The sequence below is a fragment of the Sceloporus occidentalis genome, unplaced genomic scaffold, assembly GCF_023333645.1.
Source record: "Sceloporus occidentalis isolate IW3139 unplaced genomic scaffold, rSceOcc1.0.p SCAF_3, whole genome shotgun sequence".
In the NCBI taxonomy this organism is placed as follows: domain Eukaryota; kingdom Metazoa; phylum Chordata; class Lepidosauria; order Squamata; family Phrynosomatidae; genus Sceloporus; species Sceloporus occidentalis.
This window is the reverse complement of record NW_028316983.1, coordinates 248,556,917-248,583,890: the sequence shown is the minus strand read 5'-3', so window position 1 is coordinate 248,583,890 and position 26,974 is coordinate 248,556,917. Positions and strand designations below refer to the sequence as shown.

General features: G+C 47.9%; 2 protein-coding genes across 3 annotated transcripts; one reads left to right on the top strand and one right to left on the bottom strand.

Annotated features, from left to right (window-relative positions):
• Positions 1-3,396: 3,396 nt before the first annotated feature.
• LOC149317766 (testis-specific serine/threonine-protein kinase 5-like) lies at positions 3,397-14,688 on the top strand. Its single transcript, XM_089518160.1, has 8 exons — positions 3,397-3,946; positions 5,148-5,255; positions 7,311-7,513; positions 8,423-8,478; positions 10,557-10,689; positions 11,763-11,878; positions 12,207-12,389; positions 13,911-14,688. The coding sequence occupies exons 1-8, from the start codon at positions 3,743-3,745 to the stop codon at positions 14,366-14,368; spliced, it is 1,461 nt and encodes a 486-aa protein (XP_089374286.1). The 5' UTR covers positions 3,397-3,742; the 3' UTR covers positions 14,369-14,688.
• Positions 14,689-16,103: 1,415 nt separating this feature from the next.
• On the bottom strand, positions 16,104-25,750 carry HGH1 (HGH1 cochaperone). 2 transcript variants are annotated; one of them, XM_089518162.1, is made up of 7 exons: positions 25,714-25,750; positions 24,302-24,875; positions 22,551-22,651; positions 21,396-21,494; positions 20,142-20,233; positions 18,875-18,997; positions 16,104-17,505 (listed from the first exon to the last, which is right to left on the bottom strand). In XM_089518162.1, the coding sequence occupies exons 2-7, from the start codon at positions 24,835-24,837 to the stop codon at positions 17,311-17,313; spliced, it is 1,146 nt and encodes a 381-aa protein (XP_089374288.1). In that variant the 5' UTR covers positions 24,838-24,875; positions 25,714-25,750; the 3' UTR covers positions 16,104-17,310. The 2 variants fall into 2 exon arrangements, with proteins under 2 accessions (XP_089374288.1, XP_089374289.1); XM_089518163.1 differs by having other exon boundaries at positions 17,412-17,716.
• Between the last annotated feature and the right edge of the window lie 1,224 nt (positions 25,751-26,974).

Genomic DNA, 26,974 nt, shown 5'->3' with positions numbered 1-26,974 from the left:
CCAGACCCTTCACCATTTTGGTCTCCCTCCTTTGGACACATGGCTCCAGTTTCTCCATGTCCCTTTTGAATTGTTTTGCCCAGAACTGGACACAGTGTTATTCCAGGTGAAGCATGAACAAAGCAAAATAAGGTGGTACTGTTAGTTCCCTCAATCTAGACAGTAGAAGCAAAAGGGCTTCCAAACCCTGGTGAAGGTTTTAACCAAAATTCCTCCTGCTTTTCATGATTTGGATTTTGCTAGCATGAACTTCAATCCTTCTATCGGGTCTCTGTTTCCGGATGCTGCTGTCCCTCTCTCTGGCTGGGAAGCCAGATCCACATGAGGGATCTCTCCAAGCTACTTTGAGACCCTCAGGTCAGGTTATCACCAGGTTACAAAAGTCAACAAAGCATTTTGTCACAGGATGTGAGATATAAATATCAAAACAAAGAATGAAAGCCTCCTTAAAATTCTTAGTGTGTTGTCGTGTCTACAGCTTCTATATGTATATATAAATATTATGCAGCCTACAGTAAACTATACAGCAGAGCTTTCTGTGTTCCTGATACAAAACTTCACTGTCTAGACTTTGGATCAAAAACACGCCAACAGTGCTGACTGAGGTTGCAGTCCAACACGAAGACACATCAATACCTATATAATGCATGCCCATTGGTTAGATTGCTGCCTGAAGCAAAAGCATACAATTCTCTTTCACCCACCTCCGGACGAAAAGGAGCCACAGCTGCCAGCATCAGACCCAGCAGGAAAGAAGGGAAGGCAAGCCAGCTTCCAGGTGGTAAAATGGGCATCAAAATACATCTGCCCCAGCATTGGCCCCTTCGGTCAATGTCAGCCACTGTTCTTGCTCTTCTTCGGTAGAGTTTCCTTTCTCCGCAGGCCAAATTCCTTGCTGGAAAGCACCTGCCAGAGCCAGAGGTGAAGGAGAGGGTTTCTTCTGCTGCAAGGGCATAAGACTGGATTGCATTCAGGCTGTGAGTGTGTGTCTGTGTGTACGTATGTGGTGTGGCTTACTCCCATGCTAATTCAGCCGCAACAAGAGGCCCCCCGGATGTCATTGTCCACTTGTTCTTTTCTGGTTCCCGGCTGGAAGAAAGGCTGAGGCTTGCAGACCTGACTTGGCTTGCTGTTGAAGCAGACAGGAGGGATGCTGCAAGAAGGCTGGGGACCGGCAGGAGGAAAAAGGCATCTCTCTGTGCCATCTGCTGGCGCTGTTCAGAAGAACTTGGCAAGAACAGAGCCTCTCACTTCGGGAACCTCTCTCTGCGCTGCTCTTGTACTTTGGAAATGTCATTGAAAAAGCACAACTCCCTGGAAAAGAGGATATGCTGGCAAAAAGCGGAAGACAGTAGGAGAAGAGGAAGGCTTCATTACAGAGGGATGGACTCCATCAAGGAAGCCATGACTGCTTCCTTGAGTTTGCAAGGCCTGAGCATGACAGTGGATGATGGGAGATGCTTGGAGGTCTCTCCTTCAGAGGGGTGCCGTAAGTTGGAGCTGACTTCACATCATATAAAACAACAATACACACAAAACCTACAGAACTTCCCAGTCACCAACTACAGCCCTACATTTCCAAGACCTGAGCAATGATGTTAATAACAGGATCTTTTAGAGGTCTCTCATTCATTCATTCATTCCAGAACTCAAAGTCAGTTTGACAGCATATAACAACAGTACCTCAACAATGCAATTAATCGCTGGCCGTCTTGAAGGTCTCCCAATCATAGAGTCACCATAACTGTCCTCCCTCCATACCTGTCATCTTTCGGCCTGCGAGGGAGTTGACTAGGCAGGCCCAGCTCCACCAGGGCTAGCCTGAAGAAGAAGAGCCCTCCCTCCAGTCCATCTGCCTTGGTCCAGGCCTCAGAGGGAGAGAAGAATGCTGGACCTGATCCCCCCCCCTCACCATTACCTTCTCCTTTTGTGTCCTGTCTTTTCAGATTGTAAGCCTGAGGGCAGGGAACCGTCAATTATCCCCTCTGTTGTAAGCCGCCCGGATTCCCAGTGATTGGGTGGCATATAAATAAATCCTATTATTATTATTATTATTATTATTATTATTATTATTAGCTGAAATGGACTGGATGATACATGATGACAACCACCATCACAAATTATCCCTTTACAGGATTGCAAATAATAATAATAATAATAATAATAATAATAATAATAATAATAATTTATTTATACCCCACTCTTCAGACAAGGCTATCAGAGCAGCTTAGGTTAGATGTGGACAAGTTGGAGCATGTCCAGAGGCAGGCCATCAAAATGGTGACAGGTCTGAAAACCATAAAGCCTTATGAGGAGAGACTTAGGGAGCTGGGTATGTTTAGCCTGGAGAAGAGACAGTTATAAGAGGTGATATGATAGCCCTGTTTAAGTATTTGGAAAGGATGTCATGTTGAGGATGGAGCAAACTTGTTTTCTGCTGCTCCAGAGAACAGGAGATAGAACAACAGATGCAAGTTACAGGAAAAGGGATTCCACCCAAATATTAGGAAGGACTTCCTGACCGTAAGAACTGTTTGACAGTGGAAGACAATCCCTCAATGGAGAGTAGTGGAGTTTCCTTCTTTGGAGGTCTTTAAACAGAGGCTGGATGGCTATCTGTCAGCAGTGCTTTGATTATGAACTCCTGCATGGCAGAAGGGGCTTGGACTGGGTGGCCCTTGTCTCTTCCAACTCTATGACTATGACTCTATGTCCATCTGGTACCAACCTTGGCTTTCTTACTGCACCAAGTTAAAACATGGTGTGTGTTTTAGTTAATGTATTTGAGGCCTAATGATTCACCCAAATTTACATTCAAATGGGGACTCATTGGAAAAGACAATAATGCTAGGAAAAGCAGAGGGAAGGAGAAAGAGAGGAAGACCACAGGCTAGATGGATGAACTCCATTAAGGAGGCCACGGGTATGAATTTGCAAGAACTAAGAAAAGTAGTGGAAGATGGGGAGTCTTGGGATGCCTCATCCACCGGGTCGCCATGAGCCTTGAGATCAACTTGGAGGCAGTTTAACAACAACAACAAGGAGTTTCAGCCTGTTCTAGAAATATTTAATTCATTTAGTGGTTCTTCTATTCTTGTAGAATGTTGGAATTAATGTTTAGTATTTTAAACCCATATAAATGTTTGATTAGAGGGATGAAAGGTGGATAAGAGGATGGATAGATGGATGGATGGATAAGGTAACCAACCTGCTAGACTTCCAGGATGCTCTACCTGGACATACCTCTTCTTGCAAAGCAATTTTTGCAGGTGTTTCGCCCACGGTGCTTGTGCTGCTGACCGTGGGTGAGTGGCAGTGCTGGTCAGATGAGGTCCTGAATGGTGTCCGCTCTCCCCCAGGCCAGAGGTTCTAAAACTGCTTGTTATGCTTCGGTTCTAGAACAGTGGCTTCGGAATGCTGGTTCCACCGGGCCGTCACTGTGGAAACTCCTCCATCCAAAGAGCAACAAGGAACCCTCCGGTCTCGTCATTCCCTATGTCTGGCCCCTGGCATCAGTGGCCAATGTGAAAGATGAGACAGGTGCTGTGCTGAGAGAGACAGAGAGAGAGTGACCCTCGCTTGGCGCTTTCCCTTCCTTTGTAGAGCTGATGTGTTTGTCTGGATCCGGGTTTCTTCGGCGTTCGCCCCCGGCCCCAGCGCACTTGTGACTGCTGCTGCTCCTTTGCCCACCTCAGCGGAGCCCCTCGGCCGCCCTCTCTTTCGCACGGTGGGCTTTGCTGCTATGAAGAGCTTCACGAAGCGCGAGGCAGACAGGAGGACGTTCCTGGAGCAGGTTCGGGAAAGCAAGGAGAACGGCTACCTGCTCTCCTCCAAGAAGATAGGCTCGGGCGCTTTCTCCAAGGTCTACCTGGGTTACGCCACCCAAGAGAAGATGATGCATAACTACAAGCTGGCCTCAGACCTCCGGAGCAAGCGGCACTCCATGGTGAGACCCAGAACAAGGGAGGCCTGGCCTTGTCACTGGACCTGTCACCACTGCAGAGTTTTGAGCAGAGGCTGGATGGCAAGGGGTCAGAGGTGCTTTAGCTGTGGATTTCCTGCACCGCCATCACAGGGCTGGACTCTACGGCCCGCTATGTTCCTGTCTATTCTTGTGATTCTGTGCTTTGCACATATCCAGGAGAACACATGCCAGCGTCGGCAATACTCAGAGGAAGCCCTCTTGCCAGGTTTTCTTGGTCTCCTTTCTGGGAGGGCATGCTAGGACACAGGCCAAAATCATAGAATCATAGAATTGTGGAATTGGAAGAGACCCCAAGAATGGCCATCTAGTCCAACCTCGTTCTGCCATGCAGGAATTCCCAATCAAAGCATCCCTGACAGGTGGCCATCCAGCCTCTGTTTAAAGACCTCAAAGTAAGGAGACTCCATTATACTCCAAGGGAATGTGTTCCACTGTCGAACAGCCTTTACTGTCAGGAAGTTCATACTAATGTTTAGGTTGAATCTCTTTTCCTGTAGCTTATGCCCATTGTTCCAGGTCCTATTCCCTGCACAGTAGAAAAGAAGCTTGTTCCATCCTTAGTGTCAAATACTTAAACAGGGCTATCATATCACCTCTTAACTGTCTCTTCTCCTTGAGTCTCTCCTTCTAGGATATGCTTTCCAGACCCTTCACCATTTTGGGTGCCCTCCTCTGGACATGCTCCAGTTTCTCAATGTCCTTCTTGAATTGTTTTGCCCAGAGCTGGACATGGGGTTATTCTAGGTGAGGCCTGAGCAAAGCAGAATAGAGTGGACCATTACTTCCCTTGATCTAGAGACTACATTTCTATCATATTGGCCATTATTGCCTTTTTTGTGTAGAGTATCAAAGTGTTTGTGTGCGTCACCAGTTAACGTGGGTATTCCCATAGGATTTTCTTAGGCAAGCACTACTCAGGAAGTGGTTTTGACATCTCCTTCCTTGAAATACAGCCAACGGCACCTGGTATTCCTTGGCCATCTCCCATCCAAGTCCTAACCAGGACTGGCCCATTTTAGTTTCTCCAGTTTCTCAACATCCTTGTTGAATTGTGGGGCCCAGAACTGGACATTGTGCTATTCCAGGTGCTCACAAGATCAGGAGCGCATGAGTCCTCTTATCCATCACATTCAATCCCTCTGTCCTTTCATTGTCCTCCCAGGTGGCTATCAAGATCATCTCCACGGCAGAAGCACCTGTAGAATATACCAAAAAGTTCCTTCCCAGAGAAATCTACTCCCTCAATGTAACCTACAAGCACTTAAATGTGGTGAGTTTCTGTAGCTTCCTCCATCCTTGTTCCCCTTGAATCCCTGTATCAGGAGAAAGGCAGGATATAAAACAAACAAACAAACAAACCCTTGGTGTTGAGGAAGTGCAGATGGAGCCCTGAAATTGAAGGGAAACAGCCTGCTTCTCGTACCCTTTCCCCTTCCCTGAAGGTCAACCCATAATCCGCACCCAGGGCTGCAGAAAGCAAACACTCTCTGGCCTCATTCCCATTTACAAATAAATCAGTTTGTGATCCGAATCGATGGATCGATTCAACAGCTTGGCATGGTTCACACTACATTTGCTCAGATTGCATTTTCTTCCTGTAAAACAGCCCACTTGTCGTTCACATTGACAAATTAATTGATTCAAAGTGGACCCACTTCAGCCGGCCAAAGGGCAAATTTAAACTGATTCTGATCCGTGTCTCATTCACATTTGGGCAGAGTTGATTTATCAAAAAAGATGCAGGGGAAAAAACAGCATCAAAAAGACGTGCGTCAAATGGATCTAGCACAGGGGTCCCCTCGCCAAACGGCTTCAGTGATTTGGTTCAAGTGCGAACCAGGGTCATTTAAACCACTTCAAACTGGTTTGCAAACTGGTTTCAAACGTAGTGGGAATGAGGCCTCTGTTTGATTCAGACTGGATTTGGGTCTGTGGAAACGGGGGGATTGCTGACCAGTCTGTCTGGTGCAGCGCTTTTACAAAAACATCATTATGAACCTCTTAAAGCCTTTGGGGCCTAAGTGCTTGACCCCAATGGTTTTAAACTGTTTAACTTTTTAAACCCAATTTAATCTCTTAAACTGTTTTAACAAGCTTTGTTTGTAGTTTTAAAAACAAGCATCATAATTGTTCCAGTTTTTTGTTTAAATGTTAAACAGTTTAATTTATTTTTATCTGTATGCTGCTCTGAGAACTTAGAACATAGGAGTGGATAGAAATACAATGGGCTCTCCACATTCGCTGGGGCTAAGACCCCCGTGAAAGTGGAAAACCACCAATAAAAAAGGCTTTTTTAACCTGAGAAAACACCTCTCTCGAAATCTCTAGGTCCTCTAGTGCAACTCTGTGGTCAATATCGGCTGGACACTGACCAGAGAACTGCATCTGGAGGACCTACAGATGTCTAGAGAAATATTCTTTCTAGGATTTTCCAGGGCAATTGTCCACCAGGAATTGCACTGGAAGACCTAGACAATCCTAGATAGACTATTTCTCTAAACATCTGTAGGTCCAGCCAATATCTATAGGTCCAGCCGATATTGACCACAGAGTTGCAGTAGTCTTGCTGGAGGACCTTGAGATTCCTAGAAAGAACATATTAATCAAATAAGTGAATACTTGGATCCGCAAAAATCAAATGTGGAGGGCCAGTTGTATACTTTAATCAGTCTGTCATCCCGTCAATCAATCAGTCAATCTGATGGCCATGTCCTGGTAGGTTTAAACAAGGGAAAGTCAAGAGTCTGCTTGACCTCAGCCTAGAAAGCAATCAGCCCTGATGCAAAGTCTCTGCAATGAGAGCCAAAGAAGGGAGAGAGGAAAACACAGAAGCTGTTGCCACACTGCAGAATTAATGCAGTTTCACAGCGCTTTAACTGTCATGGCTCCATCCTGTGGAATCCTGGGGTTTGTAGCTGATTGTGGAACCAGAGCTTTCTGAGAATGTGGACAGTCCAATGTATTTTAATCATAATGCTTTTATATGATTTTAGCCACATGTGTTTTGACTTGTCGTTTTTATAAAAATCTTGTGAGTCACCAGCTTTGGGGGAAAAGCAGGCTGTAAAGAAAGCCATGGAAAAGAATAGCTAAATGCTAAAACCAAAAAAAACTTAAGCCTCAGAGCAGTTCAGGCCAAGGTCTTGACTGTGCGGCTGGACCATTGGATCTGCTCCAGGTTCACATGTGGATTTGGAGCCCCGCTGGTTGCAGTTATTGGGACCAGGTCTCCACCATTAGCCCCACTGGGACAGCCAGCCCTTGGGATCTCCTTCTCCTGCTCCTCCTTCTGCCCCTCTTTTCATGGCCTCTGGGCTCCCCACAGATCCAGCTCTATGAGATGTATCGGAACAGCAAGCGCACCTACCTGGTCCTGGAGCTGGCGTCCCGCGGGGACCTCCTGGAGCACATCAACGCCACGTCCGACCGGAGGGAGTTCCCGGGGCTGGAGGAAGAGGAGGCACGGAGGCTCTTCCGCCAGATTGTCAGTGCCGTGGCACACTGCCACAATGTTGGCATCGTCCACAGGTGGGAAGGGGAGCTGGTGGGGAAGAGGAGGACAGGGTGGGCACGGCACACATTCCAGCACTTCACATATGAAAACCAAAGACACCTGTGGCCAAGAAACATAGCAATAGCAAGCACATTTCTATACCGGTTTACAAAATGTAAGCTAACCCTAACCAGACTGTGGTCAAGATGGCAAAAGTTATTAATGAGGCAGAACACACAAGCCAGGAGATGCTGCCACATGTTGCTTTTGCCTGAGCTGACTGGGAATTCAAACCAGAGGAAAAGAGATTCGAGCTCAACATTAGGAGGAACTTCCTGAAAGTAAAAGCTGTTTGACAGTGGAACACACTCCGTCAGAGATTTTGGTAGTGTCTCTTTCTTTGGAGGTTTTTAAACAGAGGCTGAATGGCCATCGGTCAGGGGTGCTTTGATTGTGATTTCCTGCATGGCAGAATGGGGCTGAACTGGATGGCCCTTGGGGTCTCTTCCAACTCTATGACTCTATGGTTTTAAATTGTGATTCATTTTATCTGTGCACCACCTTGAAATCCCACAATAAACGGTGGGAAATATTTTTATACATTTAAAAACAATACGTAAATATTGCCGTCACACTAAATTGCTACACATCCAAAAGCAGTGGGTGCATGTTTGTGGGGTTAATTCCACACACAGGCTTTGGATGCACCGGAGCAAGCCCCACTTGCCTGGCTGGTGCTGCCTTTTCCTGGCCTTTGCTAAGAGGTCAATACAATACAATACAATACAATACAATACAATATCTCTGCAGGGTCAGGTGGGCCAGCTGGCCCACCTGAGCATAGTGACCATGAAATGCTGCTGCCTCCCCAGAGAAGGTGGGAACATTTGGCTGCTAACCAACAGGTGCAATTCACCTGCTCTTACTGTTTTTGTTTTCCCCAGGGACTTGAAATGCGAGAACATTTTGCTAGATGAACGTGGCTTCATTAAGCTGACAGGTAAGTGGTTTTCCTTCCTGGAGAGAAGAGAGAAATGCTTTCTGCAACATGTATTTGCATAACATGTCTTTACACATAATGGATGCAGGCTTCCAAGCCAAGCAGTGAGCTGCCTTAATAAGGCTCACCTGACAAAAAATTTTAACACTACTGAACATCGCATCCTCTCAATATTTGCCATCAAGTCAACTTTGGCTTATGGCAACCCTGCACATGAGAAAGACTTTCATGAGCCCTGCTTGCCAACAGACCTGCTCAGGTCTGGCAAACTCAGGGCAGCACCTATGGCTTCTTCGTTGGGGTCAACCCACCTGCAGTGCGGCCTTCCTCTTCTCCTACTGCCTTCAACTTTGCTGAGCATGGTCATCCTTTCCACTGAGTCACTTCATCTCAAGATATGTCCAAAGTATGACAGACTCAGTTTATTCATGTTGGTTTATAGGGAGAGGTCAGACTCGCTCTCTGACCATTCATTTATCCTTTTAGCTATTCTACACTATCTTCTAGCACTCCAGTTGGAATCATTTGTTTCATCACGGTTTTTAGTGGAGTCTTCTTCCTTGAAGGTCTTTAAATAAATCTGTTGGTTATGCCTTGATTTAGAGTTCCTGCATGGCAGAAGGGGATTGGCCTGGATGGCCCTTGGGGTCTCTTCCAACTCTTATTACTCTGTGATTCTAGGGACAGACACATATATGCTATTGGTATGTGAGAATTTCAATTCAAATTGAAAATCCTTTGTGTATGGAAAAGAAATAGCAAGTCCAATTTTGATGATGGTCATTTGTGGACAAAGACATAGCCATTGGGTATGGAAATGGGGGGGGGAGGGCCTTTGCTTAACGATGCCACACGGTCCTTTTGCATATGGCACAAATGGCCCCAATTCTGATATTTAACGATGGAGCACGTCTGGAAAATGTTTTCAGGACCAGAACATATTAGTTTTCCCCTCCACCCATATTAATATTTTATAATTTCAAGTTGGGACAGACTAGTTACACTAAATGAGATCTTTGTAATGCTTCAAGTAGACCCTTTGAAATCACTGTGGCATTCAAGATTAATCCCATTTATTTCAATAAGTAGAGAGATCTTATAGCACCTTTGAGACTCACTGAAACAAAGAAGTTGGCAGCATGAGCTTTCCTAGACTTCAGTCTACTTCCTCAGATGCATATTATTATTATTATTATTATTATTATTATTATTATTATTATTATTGGAAGGTAATAATAGACTGTATAATCCATATGTAAAAAAATCTTGTAGCACCTTTGAGACTCACTGAAAGAATTAAGTTGGCAGCAGGAGCTTTCCTAGACTTCAGTCTGCTTCCTCAAATGGATTTAGTGGAAAGGAAACTAGGGACAGACCTATATATGTCATTGGTATGTGAGGATGTCAATTCAAAATCCACTTCATTTCCATACCCAAAGGATTTCGGATTTGAATTGGCATTCTCACATACCTATGGCATCCATAGGTTGGTCCCTGGCTTCCACTTCACCAAATGCATCTGAGGAAGCAGACTGAAGGCTGCTGCTAATTTAATTATTTCACTCAGTCTCAAAGGTGCTGCAAGATCTCTCTACATACTTATTCTACAGACTAACATGGCTATATTTTGAATTATTTTAATAAGTTTGCTATTCTGCCCCAAACACAATGAACTCTGGAGCCAGGCAGTCAAGGGACAGACGTACAGTGAAAGTTGCTGGAATTTCTAATCCCAATGTGGCTCTATGACTTTCCAAGGGAAATGGTATATCTGTTTCTAACATGAAAGGGCTTAGCAAAAGCATGCATACTCCAGCAGATGCAAGGCAAATACAGTAATGTGGAAGAAAAGGCTTATCCAATTTCTTTTGATAAATTGCACTTTTTTAAAACAGGTTTTGCTCCTGCTTTCCTTGCTTTCCTTTCCTTGGCAGACACAGTTCCCAGAGGAGCGTGGCTAGTTAGCAAATGGGTTTCGTAGCTAAAGGACACATTTCTTCCATGGTCAGTTTGGCATGGAGAGGTCAGCATCTCCTCCACTCCGCACGAGACACTAACCAGCCGCGTCTTTCTTGCAGATTTTGGGTTTGCCAACCGCTATTCCCTGAAGAACTCCCTGATGAGCACATTCTGTGGCTCCGTGGCCTACACCGCCCCAGAGATTCTCATGAGCAAGAAGTACAACGGGGAGCTGGCTGACCTATGGAGCCTGTGAGTAGTACAATTTGGGAAAGGGAGAGCAGGGATGGGAGCAGAGGAAGCTGTAATGGGGAAGGGGCAATGGGGTGCCCACCAGGATTTTCCAAGGGGCAAAGAAAATGGAACTACAGTGGTCTCCCCACATTTGCTGGGGTTAGGAGTGTAGGACCCCCGCAAATGGGGGGAAAACTGCAAAAGAAAAACACTATTCTTTTTACCCAAGAGAACACCTCTCTAGGAATCTCCAGGTCCTCCAGGACAGCTCTATAGAATCATGCTGGAGGCCCTACAAATGCCTAGAGAAGTGTTTTCTCTATAAACATCTACCTTCTTGAACACAAGTATATGGTCTGCCTCTGGCAGAGTTGCGCTGGAGGACCCAGAGGTTCCTAGACAGAACCCATATATAAGTCTAGAAATTTTAGTAAAAAAATTGACCCAAAAAATCTGGGTCGACCTATAGTACTGTATGGTTGCCCCTCCTTTCTTGAGGACTTGAATGTTCACAGAGAGGCAACCTCCGTTATTTTTAATGGGGTGTGCCCCCATGGTGTATACCCCCCACACAGTCATGGGCATGATTATAGGCGAGTCTCCGTTTTCACGGAGGAAGGGGGAGGTCCAAAATGGAGCCCCGCGAAAACAGAAGGCCGGCTGTACTGTGTGACCCTGGGTTGGGAGGAGTGATTAGACACAAATCCTCTTTGCATATCCTCCCATCTTGAGGCCTTGCCATTCAACAACAGAACAATACACAGATTAACATGGAAACCACTCCTCCTAATCCAGGGTCACACAATATATATATATACCTCACTCTCTTCCATGCCAGCATTCTCTGAGGATGCCAGCCATAGATGCTGGTGAAACGTCATCAGTAACAAACTCTACTAGAACATGGCCACATAGCCCAAAAAACCCACAAAAAACAATTGGAATACAAACTAGAGTAATTTGCCCATTTGGAATAATTTGCACAACATGCAAAGTTCATACTTGGGTTTGGGTAAATGGAACATGGCAACCCTAGAGAAGCCCCTCCCAATGACTGACCTGGTCTTCCCCATCTTTCCTCCCTTGCGCAGTGGGGTGATCCTCTATGCCATGGTGACAGGGAAGCTCCCCTTCAAGGAGCGCCAGCCGCACAAGATGATCCATGTGATCAAGCAGGGACTTGCCTTCCGGCAGCCGGTCTCTCCAGGTATGGACGAAACACCTGCTCTGCCGCAGCGGTCATCATGGGAGAGGTGGGCAAGGAGGGTTGCAATGGACCCAGCTGTGCTCCTCCTGCAACTCTGTGCCCAACACCTGTTTCCCCAAACCCATGGAGCGCCTGATCCAAGGAAGCAGGGAGGGCAGGCAAGGATGGCTGTTTGGAGTGGCAGTCCTTTCTGGGGCCCAGGGGTGTAGTTTTTGGTATGGCAAAGTGGGGGCAGGGAAGGATGGAGCAAGAACCTTTGGCCCCTTTTGCCTGACCAAAGGTCCTCCCAGTCAGTTTCTGCCCTCACCTGCTCTTCTTTCCACTCCAGAATGTCAGAACCTCATTGAGGGCTTGCTCCAGCTGAAGCCGGCGTCCCGCCTGGGGCTGCAGCAAGTGGCCACGCACCGCTGGATGCTGCCAGCCACGTCAGCCATCTTCCACCGGGTGATGAGCTCCATGGGGGTCCATCCAGAGTGCAAAATGAGCCAGGAGAAGTCGCAGGTGACACAAGGTATGGACACCACTGCAGCCCATCCTGAGTCCTCTTCAGGGAACAAACCACAAAGATGGAAACAGACAAGTAGCAGGGAACGCTCCCATGACCACCAGAGGAGCCTCAGCGTGCCAAGGCAAAGGAAGAGACCCCATGCTGCCTCTCACAGAGCTTTCTTGGTCAGGTTTCGTCAGAGGAAGTTTGCCATCACCGCCTTCTTAGGGAGTGTGACTTCCCCAAGTGGTTGAGAGGGGTCCTCCTCCATCCCTCCAACCACAATACCATGCTGGCTGTCTAAACATGAATTACAGTGACCTTCTCCTAGGGTTCTTCAGGCTTTGACTGAAGGAGGTTTTTTAATTTTATTATATAATACACATTTAAAAGACACAGATATACAAACTGTCATATATACAAACAAGATAAGACGAAAGAGGTTTGCATGGCTGAAGGGTGTTGGGACTAGTTGGCCCTTGCGTATAAGATAAAATTTAGGGACTAAAACATGAATCAATGGATTCAGACTACAAGAAAAGTTGTTCTATTTAAATAAAAAAAGTACTTTATGGGGTGTTTGACAGTGGAACAGGTTGATTGGATTCTCATCTAGACACCTTTAAAGAGGCTGGGTGGCCATCTCTTGGGAGTAATTTAGCAGTGTATTGGTGCATGGCAGAAGGGGGTTGGTGATCCTTGGGGTCCCTTCCAAACCCCCAACCCAACTCCCACCATCTGGAAACCATGGCCTATGAAGAGCAACTGAGGGAGCTGGGTAGGTTTAGCTTGGAGAAGAGACAGTGTTTGAAGGGGTGTCACATCGAGGATACAGCAAGCTTATTTTCTGCTGCTCCAGAGAACAGGACCCAGAGCAATGGATGCAAGCTCCAGGAAAAGAGATTCCACTTCAACATTAGGAGGAACTTTCTGAAAGTAAGAGCTGTTGGACAATGGAAGATGCTACCTTGGAGTCTGGTGGAGTCTCCTTTTTGGTAGTTTTTAAATAGAGGCTAGATGGTCTGAGGTTTGTAGATCATAGAATCACAGAGTTGGAAGAGACCCCAAGGGCTATCCAGTCCAACCCCTTTCTGCCATGCAGGAACTCTCAATCAAAGCATCCCCATTGACAGATGGCCATCCAGCCTCTGCTTAAAAACCTCCAAAGAAAGAGACTTCACCAAAATATCTGAAGGAGTGGACTCCACTGTCAAAAACAGCTCTTACTGTCAGGAGGTTCCTCCTGTTTAGTAGGAATTCCTTTAGTTTGAATCCATTGCTCTTATTCTCTGGATCAGCAGAAAACAAGCTTGCTTCCTCCTCAACATGACATCCTTTCCAAATACTTAAACAGGGCTATCATATCACCTCTTAACCATCACTTTTCCAGGTTAAACATCCCCACCTCGCCAAGTCTTTCCTCATAAGGCCACTTGTCACTATCTCTTTGATGATGTTGGACTGGACAGCCCTTTTGGTCACTTCCAACTCTGTGATTCTATCTCTTAGCCACTCTGAGTCAATGGCCCTGTGTCTCCTTTGTAGGTGAGACGGGAAGCTCCAAGTCGCAACTCCCTGGCCTGGACAGCACAGCGAAGGCCTCTGAAGGCCCAGCCAAGGAAGCCAAGCCACTCTCGGCAACCACCCCGGTGCGCGCCTCCTCAGCCACGGGAGCCTTCGCCGCCCGGAGCAAGGTGGTGGAGAAGAGGAGTCCCGAGTCCCCCGTGACCACCAACTGCATCCTCCAACTCCCCTCCCCGCGGAAGACGGAGCGCCCCCCACGGCTCTCCTTGTACCGGCCCAGCCTGCTGACCACCCTGCAGCCCTTCCACCACCTGCCCAACTTTCGCAAGCCCGGCTCGGGCTTCTCCACCAGCGCCTACGTGACCAGCAAGCGGCTGGGGGACAAGGTGCCGGCCCGGGCAGCGGCACTGAGCGGCGGTGGCTCTTCCAGCCTCTCCAAGCAAGTGCATTCCCTCTACACCATGACTCCGTGCCCATGACCCAAGGCCAGCCCCACGCCGCGCCCCCCAACCTCAGACTCTTGAGCGGCTCCACCAGTGGGGCCAAATCTCCCTGTGGAAAGACAGCGAAGCCAAAGGACAGGAAGCAGTGAGCACTATTAAATATTATTCAGAGTCCCACCTGGGGTGAATGACGTGTGTGTGCTCCCCGCCCGGGTCGCTTGCCTTTGGGCACTTGCTGCTGCCGCAGAGGAGGAACTGAGGAGGCGTCCCACCGGGCCGCCTCAGGCGTCGCTGTTTACCTGCCTTACACGTGTGGTTGTCCACTGTTTCTCTCTATATACATCAGTGTATCTTTGCTCTGTGTGGCTGTCTCACACCCTCTTGTTGTTGCCGTCTCTGCCATCGCAAGGTTTCCGTTTGGGCCTCTAAACCCTGTAGGGCCCGGGGAAGGGGTTTCCTGCAAAATGCCTCCAGTTAAAGCAGTGGTCCTCAACCTTCCTAATGCCGGCACCTCTTAATAGAGTTCCTCGTGTTGTGGTGACCCCCCGAATAGAAGACTAGTGTCTTGGTTCCTAAGACCATCGCAAATATGTGTTTTCCGATGGTCTTAGGTGACCCCTGTAAAGGGATCGTTTGACCCCCAAATTGGGAACCACTAAGTTAAAGGGATCCTGCTCTGCCTCCCTGGACACTGTCAGGATGCTCACCAGAAAGAGCATCCCAACTGTCCCCATTCAACAGGGACAGTCACAATTAATCCTCTGCCGTCCCACTTTTTCAGCTGCTTTTAAAGCGTCCCAGTTTCTCTCTCCTCCTCCTCCATGCACTTCCCCCTTCGTCCTCAGCTTACATCGGTGGCTGAAAACTGAGGCCAAACTGCAAAAGGATTTTGCATTCAGTTAATTCAGTCAAGAGGAGGGAGAGTCTTGTCTTCCCAGGAGGCTTAAGCAAAAGCCAACTGCTGCAGCCTCTCCTGGCTTGTGTAATGTTCACCATCTTGTCCACACTCTCAGGCACACATTTTCCCGTTTCCATTAGTGGCATGTTGTAAGGCTATGGAAGGGCTGCCCTACAAGGTAATGCACTTTGCTACCTGGTTTATTCCCCCAAATAAAACTGCCACCACCTTCCTTGGGTACCACCTTCATGCATGCATTTTACAAGTCCACTCATCCTCCTCTCGTGCCACAAAGTGGTACTTTCCCTTGATCCGTTCTTTTTCGACAAACAACAAAGCAACCTGCACAACGCACCTAGTAATAGGGGAAGAAATGCTTCCACGGTCCATACCTTTGCCAGGTCTGCAATGCAGGTCTCCAATTAAACATGCACAGCTCAGAGGAAAGAGCACATGAAGGTGCATGTATTACTGAAAGCATACCAAAATGGACTACAATCCAGAAAACTGTTTTCAGAAATGCATATGCACTCATCCCTCCACATTTGTTGGGTTAGGGCCACAGCACCCCGTGAATGTGGGGAAAAACAAAGAACAAAAACACTGTTTTTACCTAAGAGAACACCTCTCTAGGAATCTCTAGGTCCTCCAGTGCAACTCTGTGGTCAACATCAGCCAGACATTGACCATGGAGTTGCGCTGGAGGAGCTACAAATGCCCAGTGGAGTGTTCTCTCTAGGAATCCTCTAGGTCCTTTAGTGCAACTTTTGGTTCAAACTGACCACAGAGTTGCACTGGAGGACCTAGATATTTCTAGAGAGAACATATTAATAAAATCCATGAATAACCAAAGCTGCAAAAGTGAAAGCCGCAAAGGTATTAGGAAAGGGTCAAAAATATATATATGCATGTTAGAGAAGAAATGGGCACAAAAAGCACACACAGTTTAAACTTCTTTAAGAAGAACAATGGATGCAGAAACAAGGATGAATTAACTTAGGGAAGGAAAAGTGACTGACAAATTCACCCATCTCTCTTGTGGATTTCAACCCACTTCTTCAGCCATATTGGCCGCTCTGGACATTCTGCTTCGTTGGCAGGGAGTTCTTTGCAAATGCCTTCTGCTTCGACAATTCTGTAGTTCTCTAGTGCACAAGAATAATTTGAGGCACTGCTTTTTCATGGCTCCCCTTTGCATAAATGGGCCTTTTAAGGTTGCCTGTGTGTTGCCATGTCTCGTATACCAGTCCTTACCTCTGCCATCTTTCAGGGTCAACCCAAAGTCATGTCTCCTGCCCACAATGTGGCCAAGGGAGCCATGTTCTCTTGGCATGGGACCCACCTCACAAATGTCCTACACAACTTCAAAATCCAGTGGGGATGCCCCCACTTCCTCCCACTTCTCCTGCCCCATCTATTTAAGCGCCAAGCCCCATAGACACTGTGGCCCCAGAGTCTGGTTCCAGAGAGAGACATTAGAGGCATGCACTCTCCTTGCCAGGGAAAGAAGAGGGCAGCATCCAAAGAACAAACAACCAGGCATGGAACACCATCCATCCCAGGATGAGAGGTTTTCTGGAAAGAGCTCTGGCACTGCCAATTAAGATGCAGCTGGCATGGAACAACAGGGCAGAGTATGGGGAAGAGACATAATACAACCATCACTGGGGAAATGCTGCCAACCTGGCGGTGGCAGGTAGATGATAGTCTCTCGGCCTGCCCCTTGAATGGCAGAGGTGGGCAGGCAAGCAGGCAGGGAACCTGGGAGCCGAGTTGCATGTCTGAATCGGAGAGCCCTTCTGTCCAGGAAAGCCTTTACTGGGAAGGACCAGCGCAGCTGCCAACCTATTCTTCCTCTTCTGTGAGAGAGGAACCCAGGCAGCTTGGAACAGGAATCCCAGGAGACGAAGGACGCGGGCCCTAGTCCCCGTTTGTGGGGCTCCTCACACATTCTCTTGGACAGAAGGCAATGGAAGTCCTCTGCAGCCAGGGCAATGGGCACAAAAGGCAAGTCTCGCTTTGGCCCCGGTGTCCCCAAACAGGTGGCCTTTGCCATCCCAGTGCTCAGCTTATCTGCCCCTTATCTGCGTAGTCCTTCTGCGCAGGATGCAGGTCCCTCGCTCCCCGCCACCTCTTCTTGCTGTTGCTGCCGCTGCCTTTCTTCCTCCTCCTTTTCCTCCAGGTCTAGACGCCGTAGTTGTTCCTCCACCTTGGATGGGATCTCCACCTCCAGCAAGTTGTCCATCCCAGGCTGGGGCTCATTGCTGATCAGGACCTGCCAAGGCAAAACAGACCTAGGCCTCAAAAGAAGGAAAGGAGCCCTCAGGCCCCCAAGTGAAGCCCATCTGAAGCCCAGGCCCTGGTGGAAACAGCAGCAGCAGCCTCTGCAGAATGAACTTCTCTTTCAGGACGAGCAGCAGAGCTGAGGCTAGTTTTCTGCCCCTTCATCTGCAGCATTCTGACACCTAAAATGCTTCCCCGCAGCCCTGGAAAACAGGAAACAACACCAGAAGTCGCTGGACATCCACAGCTGGTTTTTAAATACAGGCTGAATCTCCCTTATTGTCCAGAATTCCAAAATAGAGTGGTCCTTCCAGATTTGCTAGCGCTAGGGGTGAAGGACCCCCATGAATATGGAAAACCCATAAACAAAAAAGCAAGACTATTATTTTTACCTGAAAGAACACCTCTCTAGGAATCTCCAGATCCTCCAGTGGTTAACATCTGCCAGACGTTGATCACAGACTCAGGCTGGAGGACCTACAAATGCCCAATTAGTTTTTCCTCTAGGGACTTTTAGGTTTTCCAGGAGAACTCTATGGTCAACCTCTGGCAGAATTGCTCTGAAGGAACTAGAGATTCTTAGAGAGGACATATTAATCAAAACTGCAAGGCATCAAACCCACAAGAGTCAAAGCTGCAAACGCAGAGGGCCAGCTGCTCAAGTCCTATTAAAGAAAATGGAGTGGCATTATTATTATTATTATTATTACTACTACTACTACTACTACTACTACTACAGTGGACCCTAGGTATCTGCTGCGGTTTGGTTCCAGGACCCCCCCCTCAACGATACCAAAACCCCAAGTCCCATTCAATACAATGGCATAGTAAAATGGTGCCCCATTCAATAACATTGCAAAACCATCTTTCTGGAGGAGTTTTATATTTGTGTTGAATATATTGAAGCAGTGGATGCTTGAATCCATGGGTGAAGAATCTGTAGTTACAGAGGGCTGACTGCAATTCAGTTTGACACCACTTGAACTGCTATTGCCTCACTATCCTACCCAACATTCAGAACTCTTTGGCAGAGAAAGCTAAAGAGAGCTTGTAAAATTGCAAATCCCAGGATTCCATAGGATGGAGATGGAACACTTAGAGCAGTGTCAAAGTGCATTATTTCAACAGTGTAGATGCACCTTTGATGGCCAGCCTTGCAGGGACAGGGGCTTAGCCACGCACTCCCTGCCTTGGCAATGGGGTTGGAGTAAGCGGTCTTTGCGAAGCCCTTCCAACTCTGAAGAGAAGGACGTTGCACTCAATCATGGATCTCTCCCAGAATTCCCTGGGGCTGAGTGACCACTGGGAGCCAGAGGGAAAATCCTGCTACTGCCCAATGCCGGAGCACCTTCCTCACTCACCTGTATCAGCTTTTCACAGGCGGCCCGCACGCCAGGGTCCGTCTCCCACTTGTGCAGCTCTCGCAGGATCACGTAAGTGCCTTTCTCTCGGACCAGAAGCCGCCCCGGCTTTGTGGCTGTGAGCTGCAAAGGGAGACAGAAAGTCAGAAAGCCAGGCAGGCAGAAAAAGGAAGGAAGGAAGGAAGGAAGGAAGGAAGGAAGGAAGGAAGGAAGGACGGAAGGAGCTACTCAAAGTCTTGCAGATTTTATATTATCTAATATTAATTGTATGTTTTGTGCAAGTCTGTTCCAACCCATGGCACCCCTGAGGCAGACTTATAATGGGCTTTTCTTTGCAAGATTTGTCCAGAGAAAGTTTGCCTTTGCCTCCCTCTGAGGCTGGAAAACCATGACTTGCCCAAGTTAAACCAGTGGGTTTCATGGCTGACCCAGGAATCGAACCCTGGTCTCCAGAGTCATAGTCCAACACTCAACCCACTACACCACACTGGCTGTCATTTAACTGATTAATGAATATTATTAATTTCCCTATATGGGACTCAAGGCTGCTTGTAGCTTAGCCCTCTAAAACAATTTAAAGTATCAATGTTTTTTTTAAAGCCAGTGTAATAAGCAATTCTATTAGGAACTCTGATTTAGAACAATGTTAAAAGCCTGGTAATGATGATAAAAATGCAGCCACCCCATTAAAACATCCTCCTGAAAACAAGCAGCTTGGGTCTAAATAAGGAAGATGTTGGGCTTTTCATGAAAGAGAGCCCCCCCCCACCTCCAGTGGGAGGGCATTTCAATCAATCAATCAATCAATCAATGCCTTATTATGGTCATAGTCCAGCATAGCCAAAGGTAACAGATTTTTCTATAAAACACATAGGATATGATGAATCATATAAAACAGAGTGGCATGAAATGCAATACAATGAACACAATGCAATGCAATACTGCAAATGCAATACAATAAACACAACTCAAAACCTCCAAAGCAGACTCCGAGAGAGGAGCGTCTTGAATCCCTTCCCATATATAAACATGCTCACTCTCCCAAAAAATAAGAAACTGGCATACACACCTGCATTTTTTAAAAAACAGGCTCGTTTTGGTGTTGGACGAGGTGCAGACACAGGATGACTCTCCCTTATCAGGAATCCTGAAATCCAAAGTACTCCAAAATCCAAAACTGCCCACATGGGGCGGCTGAGACAGTGGTGCCCTTGCTTTCTGATGGCTCAGTGTACACAAATATTTGTTTCATGCACATGATACTCACCAGCATGACGGCCTCCAGCAGCATCTTGCGTATGTCCGGGTCCGGCTCTCGCTCCTTCTCTGGCGGCAAGTACTGCAGATCCAGGGGCAACTCTGGGAAGACCATGCGTGGGCTCAGCCATGGGGACAGTAGCCAAGGACTGGCCAGAGCCACCCAGCTGCCCAATGCCGCTGTGCCAGGATGACCAAGGCAGGGAACGTGGGGACGAGGGGCCAGCCAACCCCCTTCCCAGTCAAAACAAAACACTGCAATGGGCCCTTGGGATCCGCTGGAGTTTGGTTCCAGGACCCCATGGATGCCAAAATCCATGGATGCTCAAAGCCCATTATATACAGTGGGATATTATTATTATTATTATTATTATTATTATTATTATTATTATTGGCCCTTGGTATCTTCTGGGGCTTGGTTCCAGGGACCCCTTCCCCCTACCATGGGGTATAATAATAATAATAATAATAATAATAATAATAATAATAATAATACAATGGGCCCTTGTTATCTGCTGGTATCCAAGGATACCCCCCATGGATATAAAAATCTGTGGATACTCATGTCCCATTGCATGCAATGGATATTATTATTATTATTATTATTATTATTATTATTATTATTATTATTAGGCCTTGGGATCCGCTGGGGTTTGGTTCCAGTACCCCCTCCATGGATGCTCAAGGCCCATTCTATACAATGGGATATTATTGTTATTGTTACGACTACTACTACTACTACAGTGGACCCTTGGGATCTGCTGGGGTTTGGCCCTAGGACCCCCATGGATACCAAAATCCATGGATGCTCAAGTTCATTAAATACAATGGGGTATTATTACTATTATTATTATTATTGCCCCTTGGTATTTGCTAGGGTTAATTCCAGGATCACCAGCATATACCAAAACCTGAGGATGCTCATGTCCCATTAAATATGACAGCATAGTAAAACAGTGGCAAAAACCAATTTTTGCTTTTGGAGTTGGTATTATTTTCGAATTGTTTCCTAGCCCTGGTTGCTTGAATCCATGGATAAGGAACCAGTGGATATGAAGGGCCAACTCTATGTCTGTCCTACACATTAATGCAAAAAAAGTGTTTGGAATCACACAAAAAAGATGGTTTCAACAGCAACAAAACCACATTTTGTTGGTTTCGTTTCCAGCCTTCCCTAATAATGCTGCAGGAGGCCTTGCAGGGCTGGCGTAGAGCCGAATTTCCCACCAAGGAGGTTCAACTTCCTCTTCTGAGGGAGACTCACTTTCCATCTCATCCTCCGGAAAGTCCTCCGGACCGGCCAGCGGGAGCAGCAAGAAGGGCAGCACATCCACCTCTTTGCTCAGAAGCCACTCGTGGCAACCTGGGAAAAGAGTAAACCTGGGCTTATGGACTCACACAGGAAGAAGCCATTGCACTCCTAGGAGGAAAAAATGAAATGCACAGACATAGGATCATGGGGGACACCTGGCTTAAGGAGACTTATAAATTTGAAAGGGATCTATGAGTCCAAGTAGACCACAAATTGAACATGAATCAATAGTGTGATGCAGCAGCTAACAAGGCCAATGCAATCCTAGGCTGCATCAATAAAAGTATAGTGTCTAGATCAAGAGAAGTAATAATGCCACTCTATTCTGCTCTGGTCAGGCCCCACCTGGAATAATCCTGTCTCCAGTTCTGGGGGAAACAAATCGAAAAGGACATTGAGAAACTGGAGCCATGTGTCCAAAGGAGGGAGACTAAAATGGTGAAGGGTCTGGAAACCATGAAGCCCTATGAGGAGAGACTCAGGGCGCTGGGGATGTTTGGCTTGGAGAAGGTGATATGACAGCCTTGTTTAAATATTTGAAGGGATGTCACATTGAGGAGGGAGCAAGTTTGTTTTCTGCTGCTTCAGAGAATAGGATCCGGAGCAATGGATTCAAACTGCAGGAAAAGAGATTCCAGCTCAACATTAAGAGGAACTTCCTGACAGTAAGGGTTTTGGTGAAGTCTTCTTCCTTGGAGGTCTTTAAACAGAGGCTGGATGGCCACTTGTCAATGGGGATGTTTTGACTGTGAGTTCTTGCATGGCAGAAGGGGCTCTTGGGGTCCTCTTCCAACTCTACGATTCTGCGATTCATGGCCAAACGTGAGCTGGAATATGTCAACCGGAAGGCGCTGCATCCAGGGAAGTTGGAAGTTTTGAAAGAGAGGATGGATGGCCATCTGCCAGCGGGAGGGCTTGGGTTGCATCTTCCTGCATGGCAGAAGAGGGGGCTTGGACGGTTCCTGGGGGTCCCTTCCAACTCTAGGATTCTGCCAGCAGCAAGCAGGATCTTGGTTCCCAAGAAGACAACCTCACCCACCAAGCACCCATCCTTCCTCAAACCCCCGCGAGACCCCCACCCACCCCACAAGCGAGGGCCCCACTCACGGTAGTCGAAGCAGCAGTTCCGGAGGGTGCCAACCACCCCTCCTCTTCGGACAGCCGACCCCGGGTCCTGCGTGAACGGCAGCAGCCTCTGCACCACACACCTGGGCCAAAAGCAAAGGAGGAGAGGAGGGAGCGCTTAGGAGAAGGAAGGGCAGGGGAACATGGGCTCCAGACCCCTCCCGCCCTCGTCCCATGCGCTTCAGACCCAGCAAAGCCAAAGGGGCTGTCTAGCGCAGCTGCCAAGCGGCCCAGGTGCAGCTAGAGAACCCCAAACTTCAAGAGGGAAGGCCTGGTTTGCCCACCCCCCACACGCCACTGACCCTGGGGTCCTCATTCCACCTTGTGCCCCAAGTTTGGGGAGAAGGTGGGATAACAGATGCACAATGATGATAGCCACCACCATCAAACCCTTCAGGGTCCCTCTCACTCCAGATTTGGCAGAAAGGTCTCCCTGCCAACGCTGTTCTGGGGGAAAAGCAGGGTATATGTCGATATTCATTTCTCCTAGCACACGGCCCCAAGGGATTTACGACACATTAACACAAAGCCTATTGATACAAAAGGTGTAATGCCGTTAAAATAAATGATAGATATAAAGATATAATGCTACAGTGGGCCCTCCACATTCGCTGGGGTTAGGGGCAGAAGACCCCCAGGAAAGTGGGAAATCTGCAACCCCCCCCCACAACAACTATTTTTTAACCTGAGAAAGCACCTCTCTAGGAATCTCTAGGTCCCCCAATGCAAATCTATTGTCATTATCCATCAGAAGTTGACAATGAAGTGTAGTGGTGCAAGCACTGGACTAGAACTAGACCAGGGTTCGAATCCCAGCTCAATCATATAAACCCACTGGGGGACCTTAGATAAGTCACACTCTCTCAGCCTCGGAGGAAGGCCATGGCAAACCCCCTCTTAAGAAACTTGCCAAGAAGACCCCATGATGGGTTGCCCTTAGGGTTGCAATAAGTTGGAAATGACCTGAAGGCACACAACACACACACACAAAACACCCTCTGGTTGCTATATAAGTTAAAATACAGCTCAAAGAGTTAATGGAATCATAGAGTTGGTTGAAAACAAAATTTGCAACAAGACAATTAATTTAAACAGACTGAAAAGACATCAAGTAACCTGATCAAGCCATTGGAGAAAGGCAGGATATAAGTAAATAAAATAATAATAGTAGTAGCAATAAGTGATGATGGTGATGATGATGATGATGAGAATAAGAATAATATGGTAAACATGGTTTCAAGGATTAGAACAGTTCACTGTGCAAAGAAATTGAGTTAGGTATTGTAAACACAACCCAGTCTTTGTGATATCAGAAGCTGAGTACAGCCAGCCTTCCTTAAACATGGATTTTTCTTTCCACGGATTCAAGCATCCACTGCTTGTTGCAAAAAAAATCCAAATAGCAAACCTTGATTTTCCATTATATATATATATATATGGGACACCATTTTGTTCTGCCATTATTTTTATATTGTAAGCTGCTCTTACAAAATATTTTGTTGCCCCACTGAGTTTTTAATCACTCATAACCCTGTATGTATAAACATATCTTTAACTTGGTTTTTATAGACTCGGTTATATAATAATAATAATGATAATAATAATAATAATAATAATAAAATGTCACAATATACTCCATTGCTTTGCTCCTTTTGCATTGGTTAGGATTTAGTCCCCTTTCTTTGTATCTTTTAGGGTTCACCTTACAACCCAGAGGTGTCCCCCCAACGAACCTGGAGGGGTCCAGGAGGACCTGGCGGGCTTCGGGGAGCTGGCTGAGGTTGGAGAGGAGGGGTCCCAGGTAGTGGAGGCTGGCCTGGGGGTTGAAGCCCCCTCCGGCGCAGAAGGCGTCCACGAGGGCCACCAGCCCCCTGGACCTCTCCGCCTGAAGGGCCGCCAAGAGATCCCGGCCAGCAGCCTCCTCGCGGGAAAGGTTGGAGAGCAAGGCACAGGACTGGTCAGCCAGCGGGGAAGCCGGGTCCAGCAGGTGGCTCAAGAGGCCGGGCAGCCCTTTGGCCAGGGCCCTCTGGGCGGCCGGCTCCGTAGCCAAGTTGATGAGGGCATGGTAGGCCTCCTTGGCTATGGGCAGCGCGACGTCGCCAGTCAGGGCCAGCAGGGCCTCCACAACCTCTGGCTGGGTGGCCAACAGCTGCCGGCCCTCAGGGCTGCCTGTGAGCCCCGTCAGGTACTGGACAGCCCGGCCTTTCAGGTCCAAGCGGGTCTCGGGACGGAGGAAGCCCAACAGCTCCTGGGTCTGTTGCTCGTCCATCCCAAGGAGGGTGAAGGCGGACGCGGAACGGAACGGACCTGTAAGGGAGACAATGGAAGGGACCCCATCAGCCAGACCCTTCCAGGGGCCTCCTAAAACCACTAAGAGTGGCATCTGACCCCAAGGCCTTCATTACAGCCAGCCATAATAGTAATAATAATTTATCTATATCCCGCCTCTCTAGAAATGCAACCGGGCGGCCATCCCTCTCCCCCAATTCTTTATCCACAGATTCAACCATCCATGGCTTCAAATCATTCCAAGAAATACCAATTCCCAAAGCAAACCTCAATGACACCGTTTTATACAAGGGAAAGCATTTTATTTCATCTTCCTTTCTTTTCCAGTTGGCCCTCCATGGTTTTGGCTTTTGCAGATGTGATTACAGTACTTTGCCATTGTATTGAATGGGACTTGAGCAGCCCTGGGATGATGTCCTGGAGCCCAACCCAGCCAAGGCCATGGCTGCCTCAGGCATTGGTCCATTGCAGCCATTGCAAAGCCATGCTTTCTGCCAATAAGGACAGAGAGGAAGGCTTGATATCATCTCGCAAAACCACACTTCCCAGGATTCCACAGCACTGAGCCAGGGCAGTTAAAGCGCCCTCAAACCGGATTGTTTCTGCAGCCAGACTGCGTGGCATGCCTTGTGTTTTCTTCTGATGGGCTTCCCGTGGTTAGAAGGCCTTCTGGGCTCCTTGCAAGAGCCTTGTGCCTACGCTTAAATCAGGGTTTGTAGCTTTTATTTGGCAACGTCCTACATCTTCTGGGATGTCCTACATTTCGGGGTGCCTCGTCCTCCTTTACGGTGAGGACATCGGGCCCACTTGGCAAAGGTTCCCCCCAAAAGCCCCCCAAATCCTGGCCTTGCCTTACCTGGCTGCCTGGCTTCCCTGCCAGCACCCTCCACGTGTTTCCCAGCTCGCTTCCGGGTTTGAGAGCCTTCAGCCAATCAGCGCCGTTCCTGGCACGAAGGGCGGGACCAAGGCCAGGCGCCCGGATGCCGGCAGCCAATTGGAAACGGCGCCCAGGCGCAAAGCCTGATGGGGCTTGGAGTCCACTTGTCTTCTTCCCCCATTAAGTCTCCTCCAAGGGGCCCTGCAGCCTTCAGCCCAGCCCTGGCCCTGCAGACTTTGGGGAAGTTACTTTTTCTGGCCTGCTACGAGTCCCCAGCTAGAGCTGTGTGGGGTGGGGAGGGTTCTGGGAGTTGTAGTCCCGTTTTGGGGACTGCAAATCCCAGAATCCCCAGACAGCCACATGCTGGAGAATTGTAGGCCAAAAGAACTACTATGGTTTACTTCCCAGAGCTCTGTTTTATAGCCTTGAAAATGAACATTTATGGAGGAATTATGATTTATGAGGACATTGTATTCTTCTTCTTCTCTCCTTGTAGTTGGGAGAAGGATGCATGTAGTAGGTTTGCCAGGCAAGTGGGGCTGGGGCCGAAGAACAGGGAGCCTTTGGGGGGCTGGCTGCCTTGGAGACCAATGGACCCTTTGTTAACAAGAGGCCAGATGCTCCTTGGCGCATGGCAAGCCCCAGCGAACACAGATAGGGCTCTGTGTAAGCTCATAGTTACTACTCCTCCAAATTCAGAGGAGGGTAAACCAAGAGCTTTTGCAAAAGCTGGAGAGGAAAGGCAAAGGCATCCATCGTTTTTTGTGGGTCTTTTGGGCTCGGTGGCCATGTTCTGGGAGAGTTTCTTCCTGACGCAAACACCAAAGGGAAGGCATTTCTACTCTGCATCAAAGGAGTCAAAGGCAGAATTGGGAGACTGAGGAAACGCAACCTCCAAATGGTCTACAAACTGACCAAGAAAACCCAGCAAATGCGACGCTCAGCAAAGGGCAGGAGGGACCCTCTTGCGGCCGCAGGACTTGACCGCATGCAGCTGCGGACAAGTCCACGCAGGGACCGCCAGGTGCAGCGTTCAAACGCAAATCAAGGAACACAAGAGACACTGCAGACTAAGTCAGCCAGAAAAACCACACACCGCAAACCACCCGGGGCATAAAATGCTGCTTGAAAACACTGAAGTCCTGGTCCGTGCCAAGAGCTATCAGGCCAGGATGCTCAGGGAAGCCCCTGAGACCCAGAAAGACCTGGACCACTTCCACAGGGAAGGAGAAACCCTTAA

Coding starts and splice junctions, on each gene's coding strand:
- HGH1 (XM_089518162.1), bottom strand. CDS start 24,837: ATGGACGAGCAACAGACCCAGGAGCTGTTGGGCTTCCTCCGTCCCGAG. Junction 22,652..24,301: donor GTCCTCCTGGACCCCTCCAG/GTTCGTTGGGGG, acceptor CTTTTGGCCCAG/GTGTGTGGTGCAGAGGCTGC. Junction 20,234..21,395: donor TCCGGAGGATGAGATGGAAA/GTGAGTCTCCCT, acceptor TGGTCTTCCCAG/AGTTGCCCCTGGATCTGCAG.
- LOC149317766 (XM_089518160.1), top strand. CDS start 3,743: ATGAAGAGCTTCACGAAGCGCGAGGCAGACAGGAGGACGTTCCTGGAG. Junction 7,514..8,422: donor AATGTTGGCATCGTCCACAG/GTGGGAAGGGGA, acceptor TGTTTTCCCCAG/GGACTTGAAATGCGAGAACA. Junction 11,879..12,206: donor CCGGCAGCCGGTCTCTCCAG/GTATGGACGAAA, acceptor TTTCCACTCCAG/AATGTCAGAACCTCATTGAG.